The 21780-nt window shown below is 44.9% G+C and overlaps 1 protein-coding gene across 5 annotated transcripts; it reads left to right on the top strand.

Annotated features, from left to right (window-relative positions):
* The first annotated feature begins 1394 nt into the window (after window positions 1-1394).
* Window positions 1395-19008, top strand: LOC102458068 (DLA class II histocompatibility antigen, DR-1 beta chain-like). 5 transcript variants are annotated; one of them, XM_075919472.1, is made up of 5 exons: window positions 1395-1436; window positions 10018-10284; window positions 11007-11288; window positions 12215-12325; window positions 14982-19008. In XM_075919472.1, exons 1-5 carry the CDS (start codon window positions 1412-1414, stop codon window positions 15047-15049), a joined length of 753 nt encoding a protein of 250 aa, XP_075775587.1. In that variant the 5' UTR covers window positions 1395-1411; the 3' UTR covers window positions 15050-19008. The 5 variants fall into 5 exon arrangements, with proteins under 5 accessions (XP_075775587.1, XP_075775588.1, XP_075775589.1 ...); XM_075919473.1 differs by lacking the exon at window positions 1395-1436 and adding an exon at window positions 9609-9816 and having other exon boundaries at window positions 11085-11288; XM_075919471.1 differs by lacking the exon at window positions 1395-1436 and adding an exon at window positions 9614-9816 and having other exon boundaries at window positions 12263-12325.
* The last annotated feature ends 2772 nt before the right edge of the window (window positions 19009-21780 follow it).

The raw sequence follows: 21780 nt of genomic DNA, 5'->3' as shown, positions 1-21780 counted from the left end.
GGCAGGAGCTTGGGATGCAGTAGGGGATTCATGACTGGGGTAGGGGTTCGGGATGTGGACTACAGCTGTGCACCGCTTAGCTCAGGTGGCTCCTAGGTGATGATGCAGTGAGACTAAGGCAGGCTCGCCCCTGCCCTGGCCCTGACCCTGCACCACTCCCAAAAGCAGCTAACAAATTTGCTCTATCCCTAGTTCTTTTGTGCCCCCTCTATGCTCTGTGGAGATAGGCTACAGGGTGGGTTAAGGGAGCACCTTGACATCAGCGCCCATCCTCTTCCTTCCCTGCCCTGCACAGCAAACAGGAAGCTCCTGGGGAAACAGCTCCTAGGCAAAGGGCCAGAGATGCACACCAGTGGGAGGAGGAGCAGCTGAAGTGGTGGCACTTGATAGCCACGTGGCCAAACCAGTCAGGATCACCTGTCAGAGGCTTCAAGATCTACCAGTAGATCCCAATCTACTGGTTGGTGACCACTGGTCTAGTGGTTGGAGTAAGTAGGACTAGGAGGCAGGACTCCTGGCAAAGCCATCCTGTTCATTAGATGGTTTGGAGCAGTAGTCCCAGGCCCTGCGCTTTGAGGGGCCCTGCAGGGCCCAGAGCTGTCTGGGGATTACTGCGGAGTCTGGGGCCAGCAGGAAGGGTCAAGCCTGCCTCTGCACTAGTGGTGATGGGAGCTGCAGGAAGCAGAGTGATCCAGCCTGATCTACTTCACCATCTCCCAGCTGGGTTGCTCTGCTTCCTGCTGCTGTAGTGAGTGGGGGAGAGGGATGGGGAGGCTACCCTTGCTCCTGGCACCAGGCTCCCAAGTAATCCCCTGGGCCATATTGCTCAAGGGAGCTGTCTTGGGGGAAGGGGTACAATAGGGGCAAAGCAGAGGCAGGAAGAAGTGGGGCTGGAGAAGGGGAAGGGTTTGGGGAAAGGCTGAAGTGGGGATGGGACCTGGGGTGGAGGGCCTCCTACGGGTGGGCCTCAGTCTTGGATTGTGTTCTTACACAAGGTTTTAGTGACACAGCAATTATTGGCAAGAAGACCCCATATCTGTGCCTCTGCTTCCCTTGCCCATGCTAGACAAGGAGGAGGGAGGGGTAAAAATTCCCGACTTTCTGCCCTGGTACACTGTTATGAGTACCTTGGGATGGAAGGAAGCTCTCAAGAAGCCAATTGCTGTTAAGAGGCAGGAATGGGACAAAGAAGGCTAAAATAATACATACTTGACTTGTGTCCCAGCTGCTTGGTTACTTACTCATCCCAGTTTGTACTTCCTCTACAGAAACTTCTTCCTCCGAGTTCTGCGAAGAAGAACTCATTCTGTGGGGACTCCCAGTGATGCATTAGTCTTCTGAGCCTTGCTTTTCTTGAATTCTTCCTATTCTGATTTGCAGTGGCTTTGGGGGCTCTGAGTTCAGAAGCCACATGCCTCATTGCACAGATCCTCCAGGTGAGAAGAGTTGCTGAGCAGAGTCCTCTGCACTGGAAACTAAGCCCCCTTGGGCTCTGAGAAAGGGGATGAGAAAAGCTTTTAATCTGCTCAGCTTTGATGGTTTGCTGTTTCTCTTGTGAAGCCTTCACTCACAATAAAGTGTTGTCTAAACTGCCAGTTGAAGGACAAACTTTTGTGGCTCACAGGTGCTTAAACTCCTCCCCTGTGAAAGACAAATGTTTTGCCCCCATGAGTAGCAGTGTAAAGGGCTCATTGTTGGCAGCAAAGCTCTCCTGTCAACAACAGGAACCCTGCCAGTATGGATGGAAGTATTTTGTCTGCAAAAGTGCTGACAAACAGTATTTTTATGCTGCCAGGCTTTTAGCCTAGCAGTCATGCAGCCATGACAAGAAACCCTTATTACTAAAAGCTGTGTTGTGTAGACAAAACCTTTGGATCACATCGAGCAAGAATTTCTGATTCTTTACTAATGGACTCTTTCTCTGTTCAGTGTGAAACTTCGGGATTTGTGATGGAAGCACTGAATTTCTCTGTAACTAGATTCCTTGGTACTAACATAAGAACGGCCGTACTGGGTCAGACCAAAGGTCTATCTAACCTAGTATCCTGTCTTCTGATAGTAGCCAATGCCAAATGCCCCAGAGGGAAAGAACAGAACAGGTAATCATCAAGTGATCCCTCTCCTGTCACCCATTTCCAGCCTCTGACAAATAGAGGCTAGGGACACCATTCTTACTCATCCTGGCTAATAGCCATTGACGGACCTAACCTCTATGAATGTATCTAGTTCTTTTTTGAACCCTGTTAAAGTCCTGGTCTTCACAACAAGGAGTTCCACATGTTGATTGTGTGCTTTGTGAAGAAAAAATTCCTTTGTTTGTTTTAAACCTGCTACCTATTAATTTCATTTGGTGACCCCTAGTTCTTATGTTATGGGGAACAAGTAAATAACTTTTGCTTATTCACTTTTTCCACACCAGTTATTATTTTATAGACCTCTATCATATCCCCCCTTAGTCTCCTCTTTTCTAAGCTGAAAAGTCCCAATCTTTTTAATCTGTCTTCATATAGGGACCATTCCAAACTCCTAATCATTTTTGTTGCCCTTTTCTGAACTTTTTCCAAAGCCAATACATCTTTTTTGAGATGAGGTAACCACATCTGTACCATGGATTTATATAGAGGCAATAAGATATTCTCTGTCTTATTTTTTATCACTTTTTTAATGATTCCTAATTTTCTGGTTGCTTTTTTGACTGCCGCTGCACACTGAGTGGATGGTTTCAGAGAACTATCCACAGTGACTCCAAGATCTCTCTCTTGATTAGTTATAGCTAAGTTAGTCCCCATGATTTTGTATGTATAGTTGGGATTATTTTTTCCAATGTGCATTGCTTTACATTTACTAACATTAAATTTCTTTTGCCTTTTTGTTGCCCAATCACTTAGTTTGGTGAGGTCATTTTGAAGCTCTTCACAGTCTGCTTTGGTCTTAACTATCTTAAGCAGTTTAATATCATCTGCAAATTTTGCCACTTTTCAGTTTTCCCCTTTCTCCATATCATTTATAAATAGGTTGAATAGGATTGATCCCAGTACGGACCGTTGTGGGACACCACTGGTTACCTCTCCATTATGAAAATTTATCATTTATTGCTACACTTCATTTCCCGTCTTTTAACCTATTATCAGTCCATGAGAGGACCTTCCCTCTTATCTCATGACAACTTACTTTGCTTAAGAGCCTTTGGTGAGGGACCTTGTCAAAGGCTTTCTGGAAATCTAAGCACACTATATCCATTGGCTCCTCCTTGTCCACATGCTTGTTGACTCCCTCAAAGAACTCTAATAGATTAGTAAGGCATGATTTCCCTTTACAGAAACCATGTTGACGTTTCCCCAACAAATTATGTTCATCTATGTGTCTGACAATTTTATTCTTTATTATAGTTTCAACTTATTTGCTGAGTACTGATGTTAAATTTACTGGTCTGTAATTGCCAGGATCACCTCTAGGGGCTTTTTAAAATATTGGCATCACATTAGCTATCTTCCAGTCAGTAGGTACAGAAGCTGATTTAAAGGATAGGTTACACACCACAGTTAATAGTTTGCAATTTCACATTTGAATTTTTTCAGAACTCTTGGGTGAATGCCATCTGGTCCTGGTGACTTGTTACTGTTAAGTTTATCAATTTATTCCAAAACCTCCTTTAATGACACCTCAGTCTGCAACAATTCCTCACATTTGTCACCTAAAAAGAATGGCTTAGATTTGGGAATCTTCCTAACATCCTCAGCCGTAAAGACTGAAGCAAAGAATTCATTTAGTTTTTCTGCAATGACTTCGTCGTCTTTGAATGCTCCTTTAGCATCTCAATCATCCAAGGTACCCACTGGTTGTTTAGCAGGCTTGCTTCAGATGTACTTAAACATTTTACTATTATTTTTTGAGTTTTTTGCTAGCTGTTCTTCAAACTCCTTTTTGGCTTTTCTTATTATACTTTTACACTTAATTTGACAGAGTTTATGCTCCTTTCTATTTTCCTCGCTAGGATTTAACTTCCACTCTTTAAATTATACCTTTTTATCTATCACAGCTTCTTTACTTAGTTGTTAAGCCACGGTGACACTTTTTTTAGTTTACTGTGTTTTTTAATTTGCGGTTAGGCCTCTAGTCTGTTGTCTTTGAAAAGTTTCCATGCAGTTTTCAGGGATTTTACTTTTGTCACTGTACCTTTTAATTTCTGTTTAACCTTCTCAGTTTTGTAGTTCCCCTTTCTGAAATGAAATGCCACAGTGTTGGGCTGCTGAGGTGTTTTTCCCACCACAGGGATGTTAAATTCTATTACATTATGGTCACTATTTCCAAGTGGTCCTGTTATATTTAACCCTTGGACCAGATCCTGTGGTCCACTTGGGACAAAATCAAGAATTGCCTCTCTCCTTGTGGGTTCCAGAACCAGCTGCTCCAAGAAGCAGTCATTCAAGATGTCAAGACATTTTCTCTCTGCATCCTGTCCTGAGGTGACATGTATCCAGTCAATATTGGGATAGTTGAAATCCCCTACTATTATTAAGTTTTTTTTATTTTGATAGCCTCTCTAATCTCCCTTAGCATTTCATAATCACTATTACTATCCTGGTCAGATGGTCAATAATATATCCCTGCTGCTATACTTTTATTATTGGAGCATGGAATTACTATCCATAGAGATTCTATGGAACATTTTGGTTCATTTAAGATTTTTATTTCATATTATTCTACATTTTCTTTCACACATAGGGCCACGCCCCCACCAGCACGACCTGTTCTGTCCTTCCAGTACATTTTGTATCCTCGTATGACTGTGTTCCATTCATTGTCTTCATTCCACCAAGTTTCTTTGATGCCTTTTATATCAATATTCTCCTTTAAAATGAGGCACTCTAGTTCACCCATCTTATTATTTAGACTTCTATATGATGTCTTTAAAAAGTTTCCACAAACTTGAGTTTGGATTTCACTTGTGGTGCTGTACCTTCGGTTTAACTAACTTCCTTGTTTTTTAGTAGTTCCCCTTTCTGACGTTAAATGCTACCATGGTGGATTGCTGTGATATTTCCCCCCTTCCTCAGGATGCTAAATTTAATTATATTATGGTCGCTGTTACCAACAGTTCAGCTATATTCACCTCTTGGACCAAATCATATGTTCCACTTAGTGGTTAATCAAGAAACGCCTTTCTTCAGGATTAGCTGCTCCAAGAAGCAGTGATTTAAGGTGTCAAGAAACTTTATTTCTGCATCCTGTACGGAGGTTACAGGTACCCCAGTCAGTATGGGGATAGTTGAAATCCCTCTCCCCCCTAGTATTATTGAGTTGTTTTCTTAATAGCCTCTCTAATCTCCATGTGCATTTTACAATCATTATCATCATTCTAGCCGGGTGGTTGGGAGAATATTCCTACTGCTACAGTCTTATTATTTGAGCAGGGAATTACTATCCATAGAGGTTCTATGGTATAGTTTGGTTCATTTACGATTTTTACTTCATTTGACCTCTTGCTTTCTTTCACATGTAGTGCCATTTTCTCACCAGCTTGACCTGTTACATCCTGATATATTTTGTACCCTGGTATTACTGTGTCCCATTGATTATACACATTTCACCACATTTTGGTGATTCCTATTATATCAGTATCTTCACTTAATACAAGACTCTTAACTTGCACTGTCTGTGGGCAGTCTTCTCACCCAAGTTCTCCCAGCTTTGTCAGCAGCTTCCTAATGAAGTCTCTCTCTGTCTGATGGCCTGGCTGAGCCATATGGAAGAGTTATTAGGTGTGCAAAGACCAATCAATCGGGACCCAAAAGTAATTGAAGTAGAACATGCAAACCCCCATGTGCTATAGAACGATGTATTAGCTCACCCAACAACTGTGAAGATAGTAAATAAAACTGGCAATGAGCTCCTGGAATCCAATACGGGAGATGATGCAAGCAGCCTGCAGAACCGTCTGGAGAAGTTACATTTGTGCTGTGAGTCTGTCCTGCAGAAAATGGAGGAGAGCGAGCAGCAGCTGCAGTCAGTGTTTCAAGAGGCCCAGGGTTTCCTAGAGGAGATTAAGAACTTCCTCCAATGGCTAACAAGGATGGTGTGTCAACCGTCTGCATCAAAACCCACAGGAGGTTTGCCAGAAACTGCCTGTGTAACTTCTTGCTGGTTTGCAGGACCTTTTACCAGTAAAAGAGCCTTACACAGTAATATCCTTACTCTCTATTTATTAACAGTTACCAAGTAAGCAGAATACACAAGCTAAGCATTCAGTGCCATGCTTACCAATCCTGATCAAGGCAGGTGAACATCCCCTGTTGGCCAAGCAAGGTCAGTCTCATCTGGATTCTGGTTGCTGCATTCACTATCATGCAGAGGATTCTTGGCAGCTCTGATCTTAGGCTGTGTCTTGGAGATGAATTCTTCTTCCAGGTTTTTTCCTATTATTATTCTTTCTGTTCCTTCTTTTCCGTTCTTTCCGGTCTCCTCCTTGGTCCCCAGTTTATACAGTGAAGCTTGAGTCCTGCTTAGCTATACCGTAACCAATTATTATACTAAACATTACTAACCAATCCTAATATACTGTAATGTAATTCCCTATCCAGTTATTTCCCACCACCTTAATTGATTTACACCTAGCAAAATTAATTATACATCAGACAAAAACAATTAAAAACCAGGCAAAAATCTGTTTCTCATCAGATCCTACCTTGCCCTTATCCTGCGCTGGCAAATGAACGCTCCCTGGCTGCTTATGAGCAATGAGGAAGGGGTATCTATGCCACTCACACTTGCCTCTTCCCCCTTTGCCTGTTGGGTCCTTGCTGGTTTAGGGCCAATGTCTGGCATGCTCCAAGTCCTTTGTAGAGCAGGAAGCCATGATCAATAGTACTGGTGCCAGCAAATAGGACTTTCACCTCTTTTTATAAAGTAGGTTTGGTGGGGCACTGCAGAGAAAATCAAATCAGAATGAATTGCTTAAAGATAGAGCAACTTACAGTCCGAGACTGGGGTTCCTCCACTATAAGGCACCAAAGCAGTCACAAAGAGCACTTCTTTTCATCACACTGGTCAGCAAGTAGTCACACAAGCAAGATACTCCAGCTTCTCTTACCTTTAGATACTCCAGTTTCTCCTGTGCCACAACCAGTACCACTCCTTACACAGATAAGAGGTTATGAAAACCAGCCTCACTGAATCTAAACAGGTTCTTCTAATCCCAAAGAACCAACCATGATCCCAGGTCAATTTATACCTCAGATCTTAACCAAAAGAGCATGCTATACCAGTGCTTTAGACTCTATACTCTAAAGGTTTATTAATTAAAAAAAAAGATTGAGAGTAAAATTGTTAAAGGAAACAAATTACATTAAACCAACGCAAACTTCTTGGTGCAAGTTTCTAGCAGAGATAAAATTCTAGAACCAGAAGGATCTTTGAGAGATCATCCAGTCCAGCCCCCTGCCCTCACAACAGGATCAAGCACTGTCTAGATTAGTGTTTCTTAAACTGTGTTCCGCAGCACTCCAGTGTGCCGCAAGGCAGTCACAGGTGTGCCTCCCTTAAAGACGCAGGTGACCTTTTTTTTCCTCAACAAAAAAATCCTGGGTGTTCCTCATAAAAAAACAAACAAACTGTTTTGTGTTCCTCAGTCTTAAAAAGATTAAGAAACACTAGACTAGATCATCCCAGATAGATGTCTATCCAACCTGCTCTGGATTATCTCCAGTGATGGAGATTCCACAATATCCGTAGGCAATTTATTCCAGTGTTTAACCACCATGACAGGAAGTTTTTCCTAATGTCCAACCTAAACCTCCTTTGCTGCAATTTAAGTCCATTGCTTTTTGTCCTATTATCAAAGACCAAGGAGAACAATTTCCCCCCTCCTCCGCCGGAGACACCCTTCTAGATAACCTGAAAACTGCTATCGTCCCCTTTCAGTCTTCTCTTTTCTAAACTAAACAAGCCCAGTTCTTTCAGTCTTCCTTCATAGGTCATGTTTTCTAGACCTTTAATCATTTTTGTTTCTCTTCTCTGGACCTTCTCCAGTTTCTCCACATCTTTCTTGAAATGTGGTACCCAGAACTGGACACTATACTCCAACTGAGGCCTAATCAGTGCAGAGTAGAGCAGAAGAATGACTTCTTGTGTCTTGCTCACAACACTCCTGTTAATGCATCCCAGAATCATGTTTGCTTTTTTTGCAACAGTGTCACACTGTTGACTGATATTTAACTTGTGGTCTACTATGACCCCCGAGGTCCCTTTCTGCAGTACTCCCTCCTAGTCAGTCATTTCCCATTCTGTATGTGTGAAACGGATTGTTCCTTCCTAAGTGGAGCACTTTGCATTTGTCCTTATTAAACTTCATCCTGTTTACCTCAGACAATTTCTCTAGTTTGTCCAGATCATTTTGAATTATAACCCTATCCGTCAAAGCACTTAAAACCCCTACCAGCTTGGTATCATGCACATACTTAATAAGTGTACTCTCTGCCATCATCTGAATCGTTGATGAAGATACTGAACAGAACCAATCCCAAAACAGACCCCCGCAGAACCCCACTCGTTATGCCCTTCCAGCCTGATTGTGAACCGTTAATAACTACTCTCAGTGTACGGTTATCCAGCCAGTTATGCACCCACCTTATAGTAGCTCCCATCTAGATTGTATCTCCCTAGTTTATTGATAAAAAGGTCATGTGACACTGTGCAATTAATCAGCTGTCTTATAAGTCTTCGGAATACATCCTCTGTTAGGATGGGTCATCAGTCTTTTGGGGCTCAATTCATAGCAAAGGTGCTTCAGAAGTGGTGAGCTGGAATGAAGAAAAATGGAGGAATCTCCATGGCCCTTCTTATACCCTTGCTCCTGTAGAAGGAATTCCATTGTTCTCGCTATGTGAAAGTAAGCCCAAGATGGAGTTTGTTACATGTGCAAATCACCTGTCCATGCATGACTCAGTCTTCTTTAGGTAGCAGACATTGCTTACATGCTGGTTTGAATGCTTACAGCAAAGTTTCACAGATGTGAATTGGTACCACTTGAGGTGCATTCTCAGTGAAGTACTGCTAGTCACTTGACTAGCAACCCTTTTATAGTAGGTTCACCCAGCCTCCTCTCAGAAGCAAACATTTGAAATACAAGTACATAGCCAATACTCATAACTTCAAATACAAAAATCATACATGCATATGAGCAGTATAAACAAAATCAGCAAACCATAAGCTGTGTAGAGACACCTCACTTGGCCTACTTTGTACAAGATTTGGTGCAAACATATAATAGTGGTTGCAACAGTGATTTGTATGTTCATTTTAAAATCCAGTAACATCTGTAAAGGGCTGTTGTGGGCTCCATAAAGCAGGAGAGCCTGGAAACATCAGTGCCAGGAGAGAGAGAGGGCTGGAGGTACAGCTGCAGCATCTTTTCTGCCTGTTCTGTTGTGACTGTGCTCTTAAATGCTGGCAGCTGCTGGAACTGTAGGTCTGTCTTGCTGTAGGAAGTTGATTCTACCGCAAAGAAGAAGCTGACCCCACTCCTGCCTAGTGACTTATGATATGGCCCAATCATGTGGCTGGCTGTGGCTTTGGCTGGGGGCCACCCAATCCCCTGGTTGTTAGCTTTCTGAGTTTTTGTGATCAGGACTTTGCAGAGAACATTGACTCTCGAGAGCTGGGGGGGAGACATTATTGTCCTCACCTTTTACTCTCCCCCTCAACCTTCCCCCTCTTGAACAGCAATGGCCCCTGGGGTCAACGGAAACTGCTGGACTGCGGCTCTAATCATGGCAATAGGGCTGAGAATTCACAGAGCTCATTGCACAGACCCTCCAGGTAAGCAGAGACCCCAGCTCTGGGGAAATGAGCCCCTTTGGGCTCTTGGGATGGGGAACACAAAAGCTTTCCCCCTGCTCGGCTCAGGGATTCTCTTGCAAGAGACTCCCATCTGGAAGTGGGAGGATTCAAGGACAAGGAAAGGCTGCAGCAGAGGTGCGTCGAGGTGGGTTCCTGAGCCGATCCTCTCTCTCTTCTCAGAGTATTTCCTGCTGCAGCAGAAGTCTGAGTGTTACTACACCAATGGCACGCAGCAGGTGAGGTACGTGAAAAGGATAATCTGGGGCCAGCAGGAGATCTGTTACTATGACAGTGACTTGGGCTTCTCGGTGGCCCGCACGGAACTGGGTCGGCCGTTTGCGGAGCATTGGAACAGGCTGGAGTTGCTGAGCTACTTGTGGGCTTCTGTGGAAAAGTTCTGCAGTTATACCTACAGGAGATTTAAGAACATCACTGTGGATAGGCGAGGTAAGGGGAAGGGGGAGGAGACCAAACTGGCACTGGGAACAGTGGGCCGACCCCCATCTGGGGTTATATTTGCCTCTCTCTGCTCACTCCCTACCAGGCAGCAATTGCACATCAGTAGGGCTGGGTTTGAACTTCTGGGGCAGAGGGAGTGTTGGAGAACAGGGCTGGAGAGGACAGAATCTTTAACAACAAAGGGTTTCTCTTGACTTGAATAAGGCCCCAAATTCTAGTTTTGAGAGAAATTTTCCCCAAACCTGATACTGAAGGAAATAATTTGGGTGAGCACCATAGACAGGCCAGAACCCCAGAAATACACACAGGGTCCTCCCCATCTTGCCAACTCCCTCAGGCACCTCATGGGACTGGGACTAAGGGCAGCTGGTAAAACTCTCCCATACACCCCTATCAAAGCTCTCTGCCGGTGGCACTGTACCACAAGGTTCACATGAGAAGCAGTGTGAGGGTGGAACCAGTGTGGCTAGGAGGGGAATCATCAGAGTACAACCAGGGCTGTGCATTGCAGGGTCTGGGCGTCTGAAGGAGATGCCGACAGGTGGGTTTTGATGAGAAATCTAGATGATGTAGGCTTGAGTTAGCTCCCTTTGGGCCTGTTCCCCACCATGTCCTCACAGTGAGCAAATTTCTGATAGGACAGAGCAAGAGAAAGTGCATGTTCTGTATCTGGGCCCCTTTGCCAAGGTGTGTCTCTCTCTCACACACAGTTAAGCCTAGAGTGAAAATTTCCACCCTGACAGCAGAGCCTTCCCACCGCCCCAGCTCGCTGGTTTGCTCTGCCACAGGGTTTTATCCTTCCAAGATAGAGACCAAGTGGTTCAAAAATGGGCAGGAGGAGACAGCTGGAATTGTATCCAGGCAGTTGCTACAAAACGGAGACTGGACCTTCCAGAGCCACGTGATGTTGGAAACAAAACCCAGGTGGGGAGATGTCTACACTTGCCAGGTGGAGCACATCAGCCTGCAAACGCCCATCAGCATTCAGTGGGGTAAGAGACTTGGGGGCAATGCTGAGGATGCCTTAGAGACATGCCTAGCTCTATGGAGATCAGCAGAGGCTGGCCCTGAAGCAGACTGTAACAGGAGGTGTGCCTCATATTGTCCATGAAAGGGTTAACATGGCCCCATGGCATCTGCTTGCATTTGTTCAAGTAGGCCAGGCCTAACTGGAGATAAAGCCCACCTGGATTCTCCCCCCCCCCCTTCCCTTCCATAAAAAGACCAAGTGTACCCAGTTGAGGGAGTCTGAGATGGGCTCAGGGTGGCTTTCCTCACTCTGGGGAGCAGGCGAGAAGAAGGCTGAGGAGAACAGGTGAATCAAAAGCCTGACTGGAGGCAGGGACCCTTCTGGGCTGCCTGACCCTCTGAGAAGGAGTGCTGGAACTAGGGGTGCTGTGAGTGCCTGACATAGTTTCTGTCATGTCCAGAGGTTACAGTTTTGTTCAATGACTATCAGCACCCGCCCCCCCACTATACAAACTATTCCTGAGTGAGGGGAGGAGTGTGCTAGCCCCTGAGCGTGAGGTTGTTGGAGGCACAGGCACATGAGGGGTGAAGTGGGGAAACGACTGGCACTTAAGGCATACCTGGGAGGAAGGGGTGGCCTGCTGAGATGCCTCTTGAGTTTGGTTGGGTCCATGTTTGTTTGACTTTGATGAAAGAATCTGAGGTCATGGAAGGGGCTGGACTCTGTAAAGTGGTCTGGCTGGAGGGCCAGGTTGCTCCTACAGCTGGAGGGGTGTGTGGAGTGGGGGTGGGGGGACGACCAAAAGAGGCAACAGGGGCTGCAGTGTACCAGCCATCCAGAATGGGCACAGTGCCACTTTCCTCATATGCTTCAGTAAGACACCAAAGCTATTGTAAGGGAATCAAAGTCCAGGCTAAGCTCCAACCCTTTGGGCTCCTCTTTTAACAGCAACACAGTCTGACTCTGCTAAGACCAAGATGTTTACTGGAATTGTAGGTTTCATATTGGGGTTGAGCCTCATGGTGCTGGGACTTCTCATCTACCAGAAGAATAAGAGAGGTGAGTAGTGGGCGAATAGAAGAGGTGAAAGGTGTCCCCAGTGTGATGGCCCCAAAGCATCTATTTACTATAATTCAGATTTATCTAGATAGCTTGAATTTCAAGGACACTTTGGAAGTTTAGGGCCTCTATTCCAACATCTATTGAAGTCAAGGGCAGTCTTTCATTGACTTCAACAGACCTTGGCCTTTAGTGACTGGAGATCTTTCCAGTAACCATTTGGGACATCTTTATGCTTTGAAAGAGCAGTCTCTGATCTGTTATAACTCTGAACAGGCCATTTGAATTCTGAGCTGCTGTGCGGGTTACTTACCGCAAATTCTCCACTTCTGCCCCACAGGCTTTTGCAGCATCGGTTTGTTGCAGACATAGTTTATAGAGTCTGGAGGTGGATGAATTAGTATTTATGTAGAAAAGAATTAAGTAATCTCTCCTCTGAAATAAAAAGAAATCAAACCCAACCAAGAAACCTATGAACTCTCGACCACAAAATTTTCGTTGATTGTTCCTCTTGCCACCTTCCCTCTCAGCTCAATACACTTACATAAATGTAAGATTTTTCCATTTAAAATGAACGAGGAGGACAGGTTAAAATCATGTTGGATCTCTCTCACATAAACACTTGCAAGTGTAATACCAACAGACCCTAGCTGTCTGCAGTTGGAACTGGCCCTGAGACCTATAAAGCTTAATATGAACCTCTAATGCATGAGTGAAGGTTGTAAAGCAGTATTACTGTTTGCTCTGTAAGTGGTCTTGGGACCACTAGATGGGACAGTACATCACACCCAGCAGGTGTGCGGATTACACAAGCTTTCTCCAGCCTAAGCCGGTCTGATAACTCCCTCTTTTTCTTAAGCAAACAAACTTAGCAGGTTCTTCATTCTTGGTCCATTCTTCTTAAGAACACTAGTCCTTGACTGGGAATTGTGACCATCAAGGGGCTGGTTGGTTGTTTTTGGATGATATACGGTTTCACTGGAAATCGCTGATTTGCTGGTTATATCTATCACAGTGAAACTTTTGTCAAAACACAGGCGCATTTCCATTGGGAACTTCTCTCTCTTCCAGGGTCCACCACCCTAACAGGGAGCTTCTGGGCCCCCAGGTCACCCAGCTGGAGCCAGTGCTCTGGAGGTTGGCAGGTTCCCTGCAACACAGCAGCCAGGCTATGCATGCCCAGCTGGGGCCAACATTCTAGAGGCTGACTGGCTTTCCACACTGTAAAAGCAGCTGCCCCAAAGGCCCCATCTCCAGGGAGGGTTCCTGCCATTCATCTCCCTGCTAGGCTTCCAGCTCCAAAAGAGGGAAAACTACCAGCACTGAAACTGACATTATTGTCAGTTTCACAGCTGCTATTTCACATTTTGTTTCAGGAATAGTGTTCCCCCTAAACTGCACAGCTTCACAGGTGACTAATCAGCCCCACCCTGTCCATCAGCTCTGAGCCTCTGACTGGGCGGGGCTGATTAATCATCTGGGAAGCTGTGCTGCTGTGCAGCTTAGAGGGAACACTGTTTTGTAATGACATTTTCATGGATCTCCAGCTCCAGTAAAATTGCTTTTCTTCTAGATCAGAATGAAATTAAATTTGTAAATTCCCAAATCCTCTGGGAACTAAAGTTCCTGAATTTCAGTGAACTTTAGTCACGAACTCCCTGCCCATCCCATATTATTTACTGGGAGGGTGGCCTGGCTAGATGGAAGAAGACCTGTGGGTTGGGTCCCAGTATGGAGAAGGCTGAGAACTACTGCCTTAGAAAAATAGTTCCCAAACATCCGTGTCTTCTTAAATTATGAGGAATAGGGGAGCAGGGACGAAATAATTGACCCTGCCAGAGCCAGCTCTCCAGCCTGCCTAAGGTTCTGAGCACATTTCCTTGGGTTTATCAAGGATCCAAATTAACCAAACTCAAGGTAATGCCAGTCTTCACTTCTCATCCTGTTGAGTTGGCACCACTTCATGTGGGCCCCTGGGAACTTCGCCTTATTGTCTCCTCTTATCTCCCCATTTGTTATCCCCAGATCCCTTAAACTCAGAGTCTATGGCCATGTCAACACTACAAAATTATGTTGACCTAAATGATTGGCATACAACTGCCACAGTTACAAAATCACTTGTGTGTGCGAACACTTGTTTCCTTGAGTCAGGGATGTGCATTCTCACCGGGAGTGCTTGTATCGATTGTGTTGTCAGCATGGGGGATTGTGGAATGGCTCCTAAAGGCCGGTAACTTCAACATATGTAATATATTATGTGAACTGGCACTAAATTGACCTAATGACATTGACCGTGCCTAGGCCATTTGGGCATCTGGGTGTTACTAAACTGGCTTAGAGAGACACTTATGTCTGTGAATTTTAAATGAAGCAAGGTCATGCAAGGTCGTTTACACGACCTAACTATGCAGTGTAGACCAGGTCAAAGAGTACTGCGAGACTGGAGATGGCATGAGAATCAGGAAGATATTTCTCCCTCCATTGAGGGTGATGTAGGAGCCTCTCCCCAACAGCAGAATGTCATGATTGTTGCTAGAGTATTTCCCATCCCTGAGGCTGCCAGGTAGAGTTATTGGGAAATGCCCTGAAGCCTGCAGGAGAATTCCCACTTGTTCCTGCCCCTTTGGTTATTTCTCTCTCCTCTCTTTCCCTGCAGGGTACCTGAACTTGGACAATGCAACATCTGGGAGTGACAGAGGCAGCTCTACAAGCTTACTGTTCTGACTAGATCCTTCCAGTTTCTGTGCATGGCCATCTCTGAATCTTCCCTTAACTCTCCACTTTCACACACAAGCCATTACTCTCTCCCTTCCCTCTTGCTAGCTCTTCTTCCTGTGCTCTTGCTCAGGTTAATCCTGTGCAGCCTTTAGCTGTGGAAACCTTCACTTCCCCTCAATCCCAGCTGGTTCCCCTCCTGCCAACATTTCAGTAGTTTGTCTTTCCTTGCTGCCCTGCTCTGCAATAAAAGAACCAAAGTGTTTGTAGATCTGGGGTTGTCCTAGGGGATTTGACTAGGGGACTCTCCAATGGGAAGAAGAGAGCAGGATCTAGCTGCTGCATGGAGCTGCGGATGGATGTCTGTCCAATTACTCTGTGTATACCCAGATAGAAAAAAGGGGAATAAATAATGTTTCCAATTAATGCTTTCACTTAGAAAAATGTATCTAAGGGCCTGAAACAATTTAATAAGACTGAGTTAATTAAAAGTGCTAATTAACCTGGTGTTAATCTTTAATATCTTCTATTTGGTACATTTCTGAAGTAGATCTGCACTATCAGGGCTACTCAACACATGGCGTATGGGCCATTTGTTTGTGGCCTGTGGTGCAGCTTGGGTTTACGTGAGGCACAACAGACAGCCTGCGGGTGGGATTCTTTGAACATGGCCGCCTCTGGGAACACGCGTCACAACAGCGAATCAGTAGAATGGTCTCCTATTACTATGCATAGTTACATTCCTGGACTGTCATTGCTCATTAAAAATGCTGCCATATGGGTGGAAATTGGGTAAATATTGCATTTTATTAATATCAGCAGAACTGACTTACATGGGGCCTGTGTGTTGTATAGTCTTGCTTTATTCTTTACATTCATGCCCGTCAGTGTGAAGGAAGCTATTTGGATATATTTGCATATATATTTACATGTATATGCAACCACACTTAAGTTGCGGCCCTCGGCATGTGCTGTGAACATCATTGTGGCCCCAGGGCTTCCAAAGGTGAATAGCCCTGCTGTATATCGTGACACCAAACTCTTTGGCTAATGGGGATTGTACTGTACTCAGCTGATGAGTGGGACATAAAAACCTATGTAAAACAGCAAATTAAAGAGAGAAATCCTTCCCCAGGTACCTAACAAGCCATGAGATTGTAAACATTCTCTCCATGTTGATCATCTAATTTGCCTTTCACTGTCATTACTGGTTTGTTCTTGCTGCTGCTTTTTCTCCTGACAGTGGCCTCGGTCACCATAGACACTGAAATGAGGCTGCTTAGTCTCAGTTCCTGTCTCTAACTAGGTTCACGGTGTGGTTGTCATGCGCTAATCTGCTGGTGTTGTACTTACGGTTTTATCCTGAAACCTTTCATAGAGTTGAATGCCAGAAAGGCCAATTGACTCTTTCAATATGATTTCCTGCATATCACAGGCCACTAAATTTTATATATGTACCCGTCTATTGAACCCAGAGATTTTAGATAGATCAAAACTTTCATATGTTACTGGGGAAAAAAACAGGAGAGATCGAGGTGCCATTGGTGCTTAAGGCCCCTGTAATGGCAGGAAACTGCCTAGGTGAGAGATGCCTGGATGATCCCAACAGGTGAGCTGTGCTCCATGCCGCAGAGGAAGACAAAAACAAAACAACCCCAGGACTACATCTACACTGCAGAGTTTTTGCTCAAAAACTTGTGGAGCATCCACACTATAAGCCCGTTCTTGCCCCCAAAAAAGTACAGTTAATTGAAGGAACACAGGGCTTTTTGCACAAGAGTTATTCCTCTCCCCATGAGGAATAAGCCTTCTTGCTCAAGAGCTCCTGCGCAAAAAGGCATGTGTGGATGGGCAACAGAGGTTTCTTGCGCAAGAAACCCCTATGGCTAAAATGGCCATCAAAGCTTTCTTGCGCAAGAGCATGTCTATGCTGCCATGGATGCCCTTGCGCAAAAGCACATGGTAGTGTGGACGCGCTCTTGCGCACAAACTCTTGCACAAACCAGTTCTTGCACAAGAAGACTGCAATATAGACGTAGCCCAGGGTTTCTGCCAATCTGTCCTGGGGGTTGGGGAATTCATTTCTCACCCCAGCTCTACGGATCATAGTAGTATCTGAGCACCCTTGGATTTAAGCAGTGCAGGGGCAAGGCTTAGGTAATTTTAAAGACATCTGTATGCAACCCAGAGACACTGACCACTGAAAAGAGTGAAGTCTGCTCTGCAGCCTTAGCTAACAGGCAGTTGGCTTTTAGCTCATGCAGTGGAAGCACAGGCCTTTAGCCCCTAAGGGTGCAGGTTTATTTCTGGAATCCCATCTGTTGACGACCAGGGTCTGTGAACTTTTCATGTATATCAGACACTATTATAAATTAGTCTAAAAGATTTATTCACATAAACCAAAACCTGGGTTTCAGGCCTCAGTGACTTGCCCATCCCAGAAATAAACCAGCACAGGATAAAACTCAGTGATGCTTTGAAAAGTAGCATTCCAAGGATAAACCCAATGTAGAGTGGAATAGAGAAGTGACACAGTCATGGAGACCTGATTATACACAGGATTTAAATTGTTCTATAGCAGATCCTGGTGGGTGGGCTACTTCACACTAGTAGAACCATTAAACTCAATGGAATTACTTGTTGCAAGATTGGGCCCTTATATCTGCCACCATAATAAATAGTCTTTAAATACCGATGGGCAGAAATGAACTGATCTTTGCACAGTTCTTTAAATTACCCAGTGAAACAAGCTGTGGTGAGACTGAGATGGTGTGATCACCCTAACTGGAAATATTCAAGGCACAATTGAGCATCCATCAACCTGGGATACCTAAGGATAATTAATCCATCCTACTATGATGCACAGAGAGGAAGCAGATGACCCACCTTTCAAAGTGAATCTATGAAATCACCAGTCCCCCAGGGTCTCTTTGTACAAGCTCCATGCAGCCAGGAGAGGAAATTGGTAACTATACCCAGCAAGACTGTTTCTAATTAACAAATAATTACCTACAAATTGCTGTAATTATTGCCTTGGATTCCAGAGAACAGAGCCCTGACAATGAGAGGAGCATAGTTTCCTTATGAGTGAAATATTTTCCTTGTCTTATCTTGAGTGCCCTGCTGCTATGAGATTTGGGAACTTTGCTCAGCTTTCCTTCTATGAAAAGTGAGAACTGCTTTTGCTGTCTGGTTAGGAAAGTATTGGCTGAAAGGAATGCAAGGTTTTTCCATGCCCTCTTAATTTATCTTACCTGCTGCTTTAATTCTGGGCAGTTTTTTTGGGGGGGGTGCCATAAAAATAAAATCTATACATTAAGTATCACAGAGCTAAGCATAATCTAAAGTGCATGGACAATAAAAATAAATGGGCAAAATGAACCACCAGGGACTGCATTGTTCAATGGGAAATAGAATCTGTGCTTGAAAGGAGGAGCCAAAATCATTTTTCCCACTATTGCTAACCTGGAAAAAAAGAATAGGAAAGATGAATGTATTCTGTGGTATTGTAGCAGTGGTTGTAAGTACCGGTGGTGGGCTGGGACACCACTGTGTTAAGTGCTGTACAAACACACAACAAAAAGATGATTAGTGTTGGGGGTGTGATGTGTGTATGTGTGTGTCTATGTGTGGTTTTTTTTAAGAATGTTAAGTATCGGGCATTTTGCATCAACTATTTGATTATTCGATAGGGCGCCTGTGCCTTTGAAGTGTAGCAATAACCCAAAGGCGAAAGCGCTGAGAGGAGCCTGGGGTCAGCTGGAGACTCCCCACTGACCCCATGCTCCATGCGACGCTGCCACTTTGAAATGCTGCATGCAGCCTGGGGACACCCCAACTGGTTCCAGACACCCCGTGGCTTTTCAAAGTGGCAGCACCACGTGGAGCCCGGGGTCTGGCCCCAGGCTTCACTCAGCGCTGCTGCTTTGAAGTACCCCCTGCCGTGCTACACTCTCCCCGCTGCTTCTCCCCCCCCCCCCCCGCCATCAGGCATTTTCTTATTTAATAGTTGACTAGTCCTTCACATCCCTAGTTTTTTCAGATTGACCGCTTTCCCCCACAGTCTGAGAACTTCCAAAATCTAGGGCTAATTGGACACCTCACTTTATTTCTTATTACAAACAGGGGCCTTGTAAAAGGGTGGCCTTTAAGAGTCAGAGGTGTGGGGCCACTCAGCCCTTTTCACTAATGGGATGCAGCTAAAGCAGTGGTCTCCAACCTTTTTACACTCAAGATCACTTTTTGAATTGAAGGACAATCCAGGATCTACCCTGCTCTTTCCCTGAAGCACCACCGTTTTCTCAAGCCATACTCTGCTTGCTCCAGGCCTCCGCATCATTCGATCTCCCCCACCCTCACTCACTTGCACCAAGCTGGGGCAGCAGGTTGGAGTTCAGGAGGAGGTGGGGTGTGTCCGGGGCTTGAGAGGTCAGGTGCAGAAAGGGATGGCGGGTACTGATTTTGACCATGCTCACACTGTGGGGTGCAAGCTCAGGGAGGGAGTTTTGGAGCATGAGCTGGGCGGAATGTTGGGGGAGGAGGGTATACCGTGCTGGTTCAGAGAGGAGGGTCTGGGCGGAGCAGGGGTTTGGGATGCAGGAAGGGGTTTGCGGGGTTGGCTCTGTGAGGGGTTCAGGGTGTAGGAGGGGGCTTGGGGTGCTGGCTCTGGGAGGGCGTAAAAGCAGGCTCTTTTCTGGCCAGGCCTCGTGCGCATCGCCTTCCTAGCCCAAGATTACCTTCCCCTCAAACCAAAAATCCTGCACTATGTGACTTAAGATCAGTAAAAACCAGGAGTAAAACACCAGGCAGGTAAGGGTCATGCAAAGTTCGCGCCAGTCAAGGGCCATCTCACCCCCTCCCTTTCCCCCTCAGCCTGCCACTAGGCAGACAGAATCTGTTAAGCCTATCACAAGTAAGCGCGGGAAAGCTCTTGCTCTCTCTATAAAGCAGCTACCCCTCCTGCATCCAGTTGAGGGTTCCCGAAAATTTGGAAGGCAGAACACGAGCCAGGTTCTGAGGGCTGATCACCCGAAGGCCCCCTCCCGCTCACCGAAGCTAATGAATCTTCCGCAGAGCGTAACGAATAACGAATATGCTGTTGTCTCTGTTGTCCCTTGTATGTCCGATAAGTGTGAGTATTGCTGTGTAAAGTTAGTTAAAGGTTTGATAATTAATAGTGTTAAGAGTAAGTTAGTTAGAAGTTTGTTAAATAGTATAGTTAGGAGTTCAGATAGATGTCAGACCTTATGAGTAAAATTAATGTAAATATAACTGATAAAAATCCCTGGGGTGTTGTTGATAATTATTGGGACTTGGAAAAACCTCAAGGTATTTTCCTCTATTGCATTGCAGTTTGTTTATTGTTACTGTTAATAGTTATCTGGCGCCCACGCATGTAAAAAGCTGATGAATAAAAAGTTATAGTTAAAAGCATTTCTAATAAAAGTTAAAAGATATTCAGAACAAAGTTGCCTGTTTCTGCACCTCTCTGGGGCTGGCCACATTCTCGAACCTTCCATTTTACCTGAACAGAGGGGACTGAGATTGGGCTGCAGCCGCCCGCTGAGTGGCACATACTGAGTGGTGTACACAGAGTGGTACACACTGAGTGGTTTCTGTTTGGGAAAGTGGAGCTAAGGCAGACTTCGTGCCTGGCCCAGCCTCGCTGCTCCTGGAAGTGGTCAACATGCCCCTGGAGCTGGAGGGCTGGGGAGCACATGGCTCACATTAAAATCAGAACACTTTGAAAGAATAAAATGACAAAGAATGTATGTGGACCAGCACAGACCTCAGGCCAATTTCTGCTCCAAGAGCAAGATAAATACCATTGACCTGCCTTCTCCAACATAAATACAGAGCAACATGTAGATTAATAAACAAACAGCTCCCTAAAATGTATTTTAAATCAAAGCCACCCCCCCCCCAAAAGCAGACCAAGATGCTCCATTGTCCTCACTTCTCTTGGGTATAGGATGAGAGAACGGGAGCTCAGATACTAAGCTGGTAAGTGTGGGGTAAGAACCTATGCAGAAAGAGACTAGAACACCTGTGCATGTGAGCAGGCACCTTGAACTCAGGAGAAATACTTGTAGGCATAAGCATTTGCAGGATCAGAGTTTAGGACTGCAATTTGTTTCCTGCAAGTGCTGTTGTTTTATTGTGTGTATATCACAATGTCTAGCAGTATGGAGTCCTAATCCTGGCTGAGGACTAGAGTAATAAATGGTTTTCAAGGGGAATTTAGGCAGGAATCAGTGCCCAAATACTACAGTAAGTACCTAGATAGACAGGCAGATGTATAGATTTTAGTGCCTCCAGTAATTGCCATTTCACAGTGTTACAGGGACTGGAATAATTGAGAGGAGTTAGATAAGTGGTCAAACAGGGGCTTTTAAAAACATTATTTAATTACAAATGATTCCTTTATCAGGAATGCCTTTAACAGGTACAGATAACAAGGAAGAAAAGGTTTTGAAACATGAGTCAGTTAACAAGTTGATTCCTGCATTTGCCATGTGATTTAAGTGGGCTCAGCTGAGCTTGCCATGAGCGCAGTATGGACACAGGGGCCTGCCCATGCAGAGGTATGTGCTGGATTCGGATCCCCACTCTGGAGAGATTCTTCACGTAGGGGATGTGATCTAGACTCTTAGTAGAGATCTGTCTGGTGGTGATGATGAAACAGAAGAAAAAAAAATCTTTGGAAAAGAAAAGTGGTGCATTTTCACACAGCTTTTTAT

This window comes from Pelodiscus sinensis, chromosome 1 (genome assembly GCF_049634645.1).
Source record: "Pelodiscus sinensis isolate JC-2024 chromosome 1, ASM4963464v1, whole genome shotgun sequence".
NCBI classification, from domain to species: domain Eukaryota; kingdom Metazoa; phylum Chordata; order Testudines; family Trionychidae; genus Pelodiscus; species Pelodiscus sinensis.
The sequence above is the reverse complement of the archived record's forward strand: the minus strand, read 5'-3'. Positions and strand labels throughout refer to the sequence as shown.

Coding starts and splice junctions, on each gene's coding strand:
- LOC102458068 (XM_075919470.1), top strand. CDS start 9,723: ATGGCCCCTGGGGTCAACGGAAACTGCTGGACTGCGGCTCTAATCATG. Junction 11,289..12,214: donor GCCCATCAGCATTCAGTGGG/GTAAGAGACTTG, acceptor CTCTTTTAACAG/CAACACAGTCTGACTCTGCT. Junction 12,326..14,981: donor CTACCAGAAGAATAAGAGAG/GTGAGTAGTGGG, acceptor CTTTCCCTGCAG/GGTACCTGAACTTGGACAAT.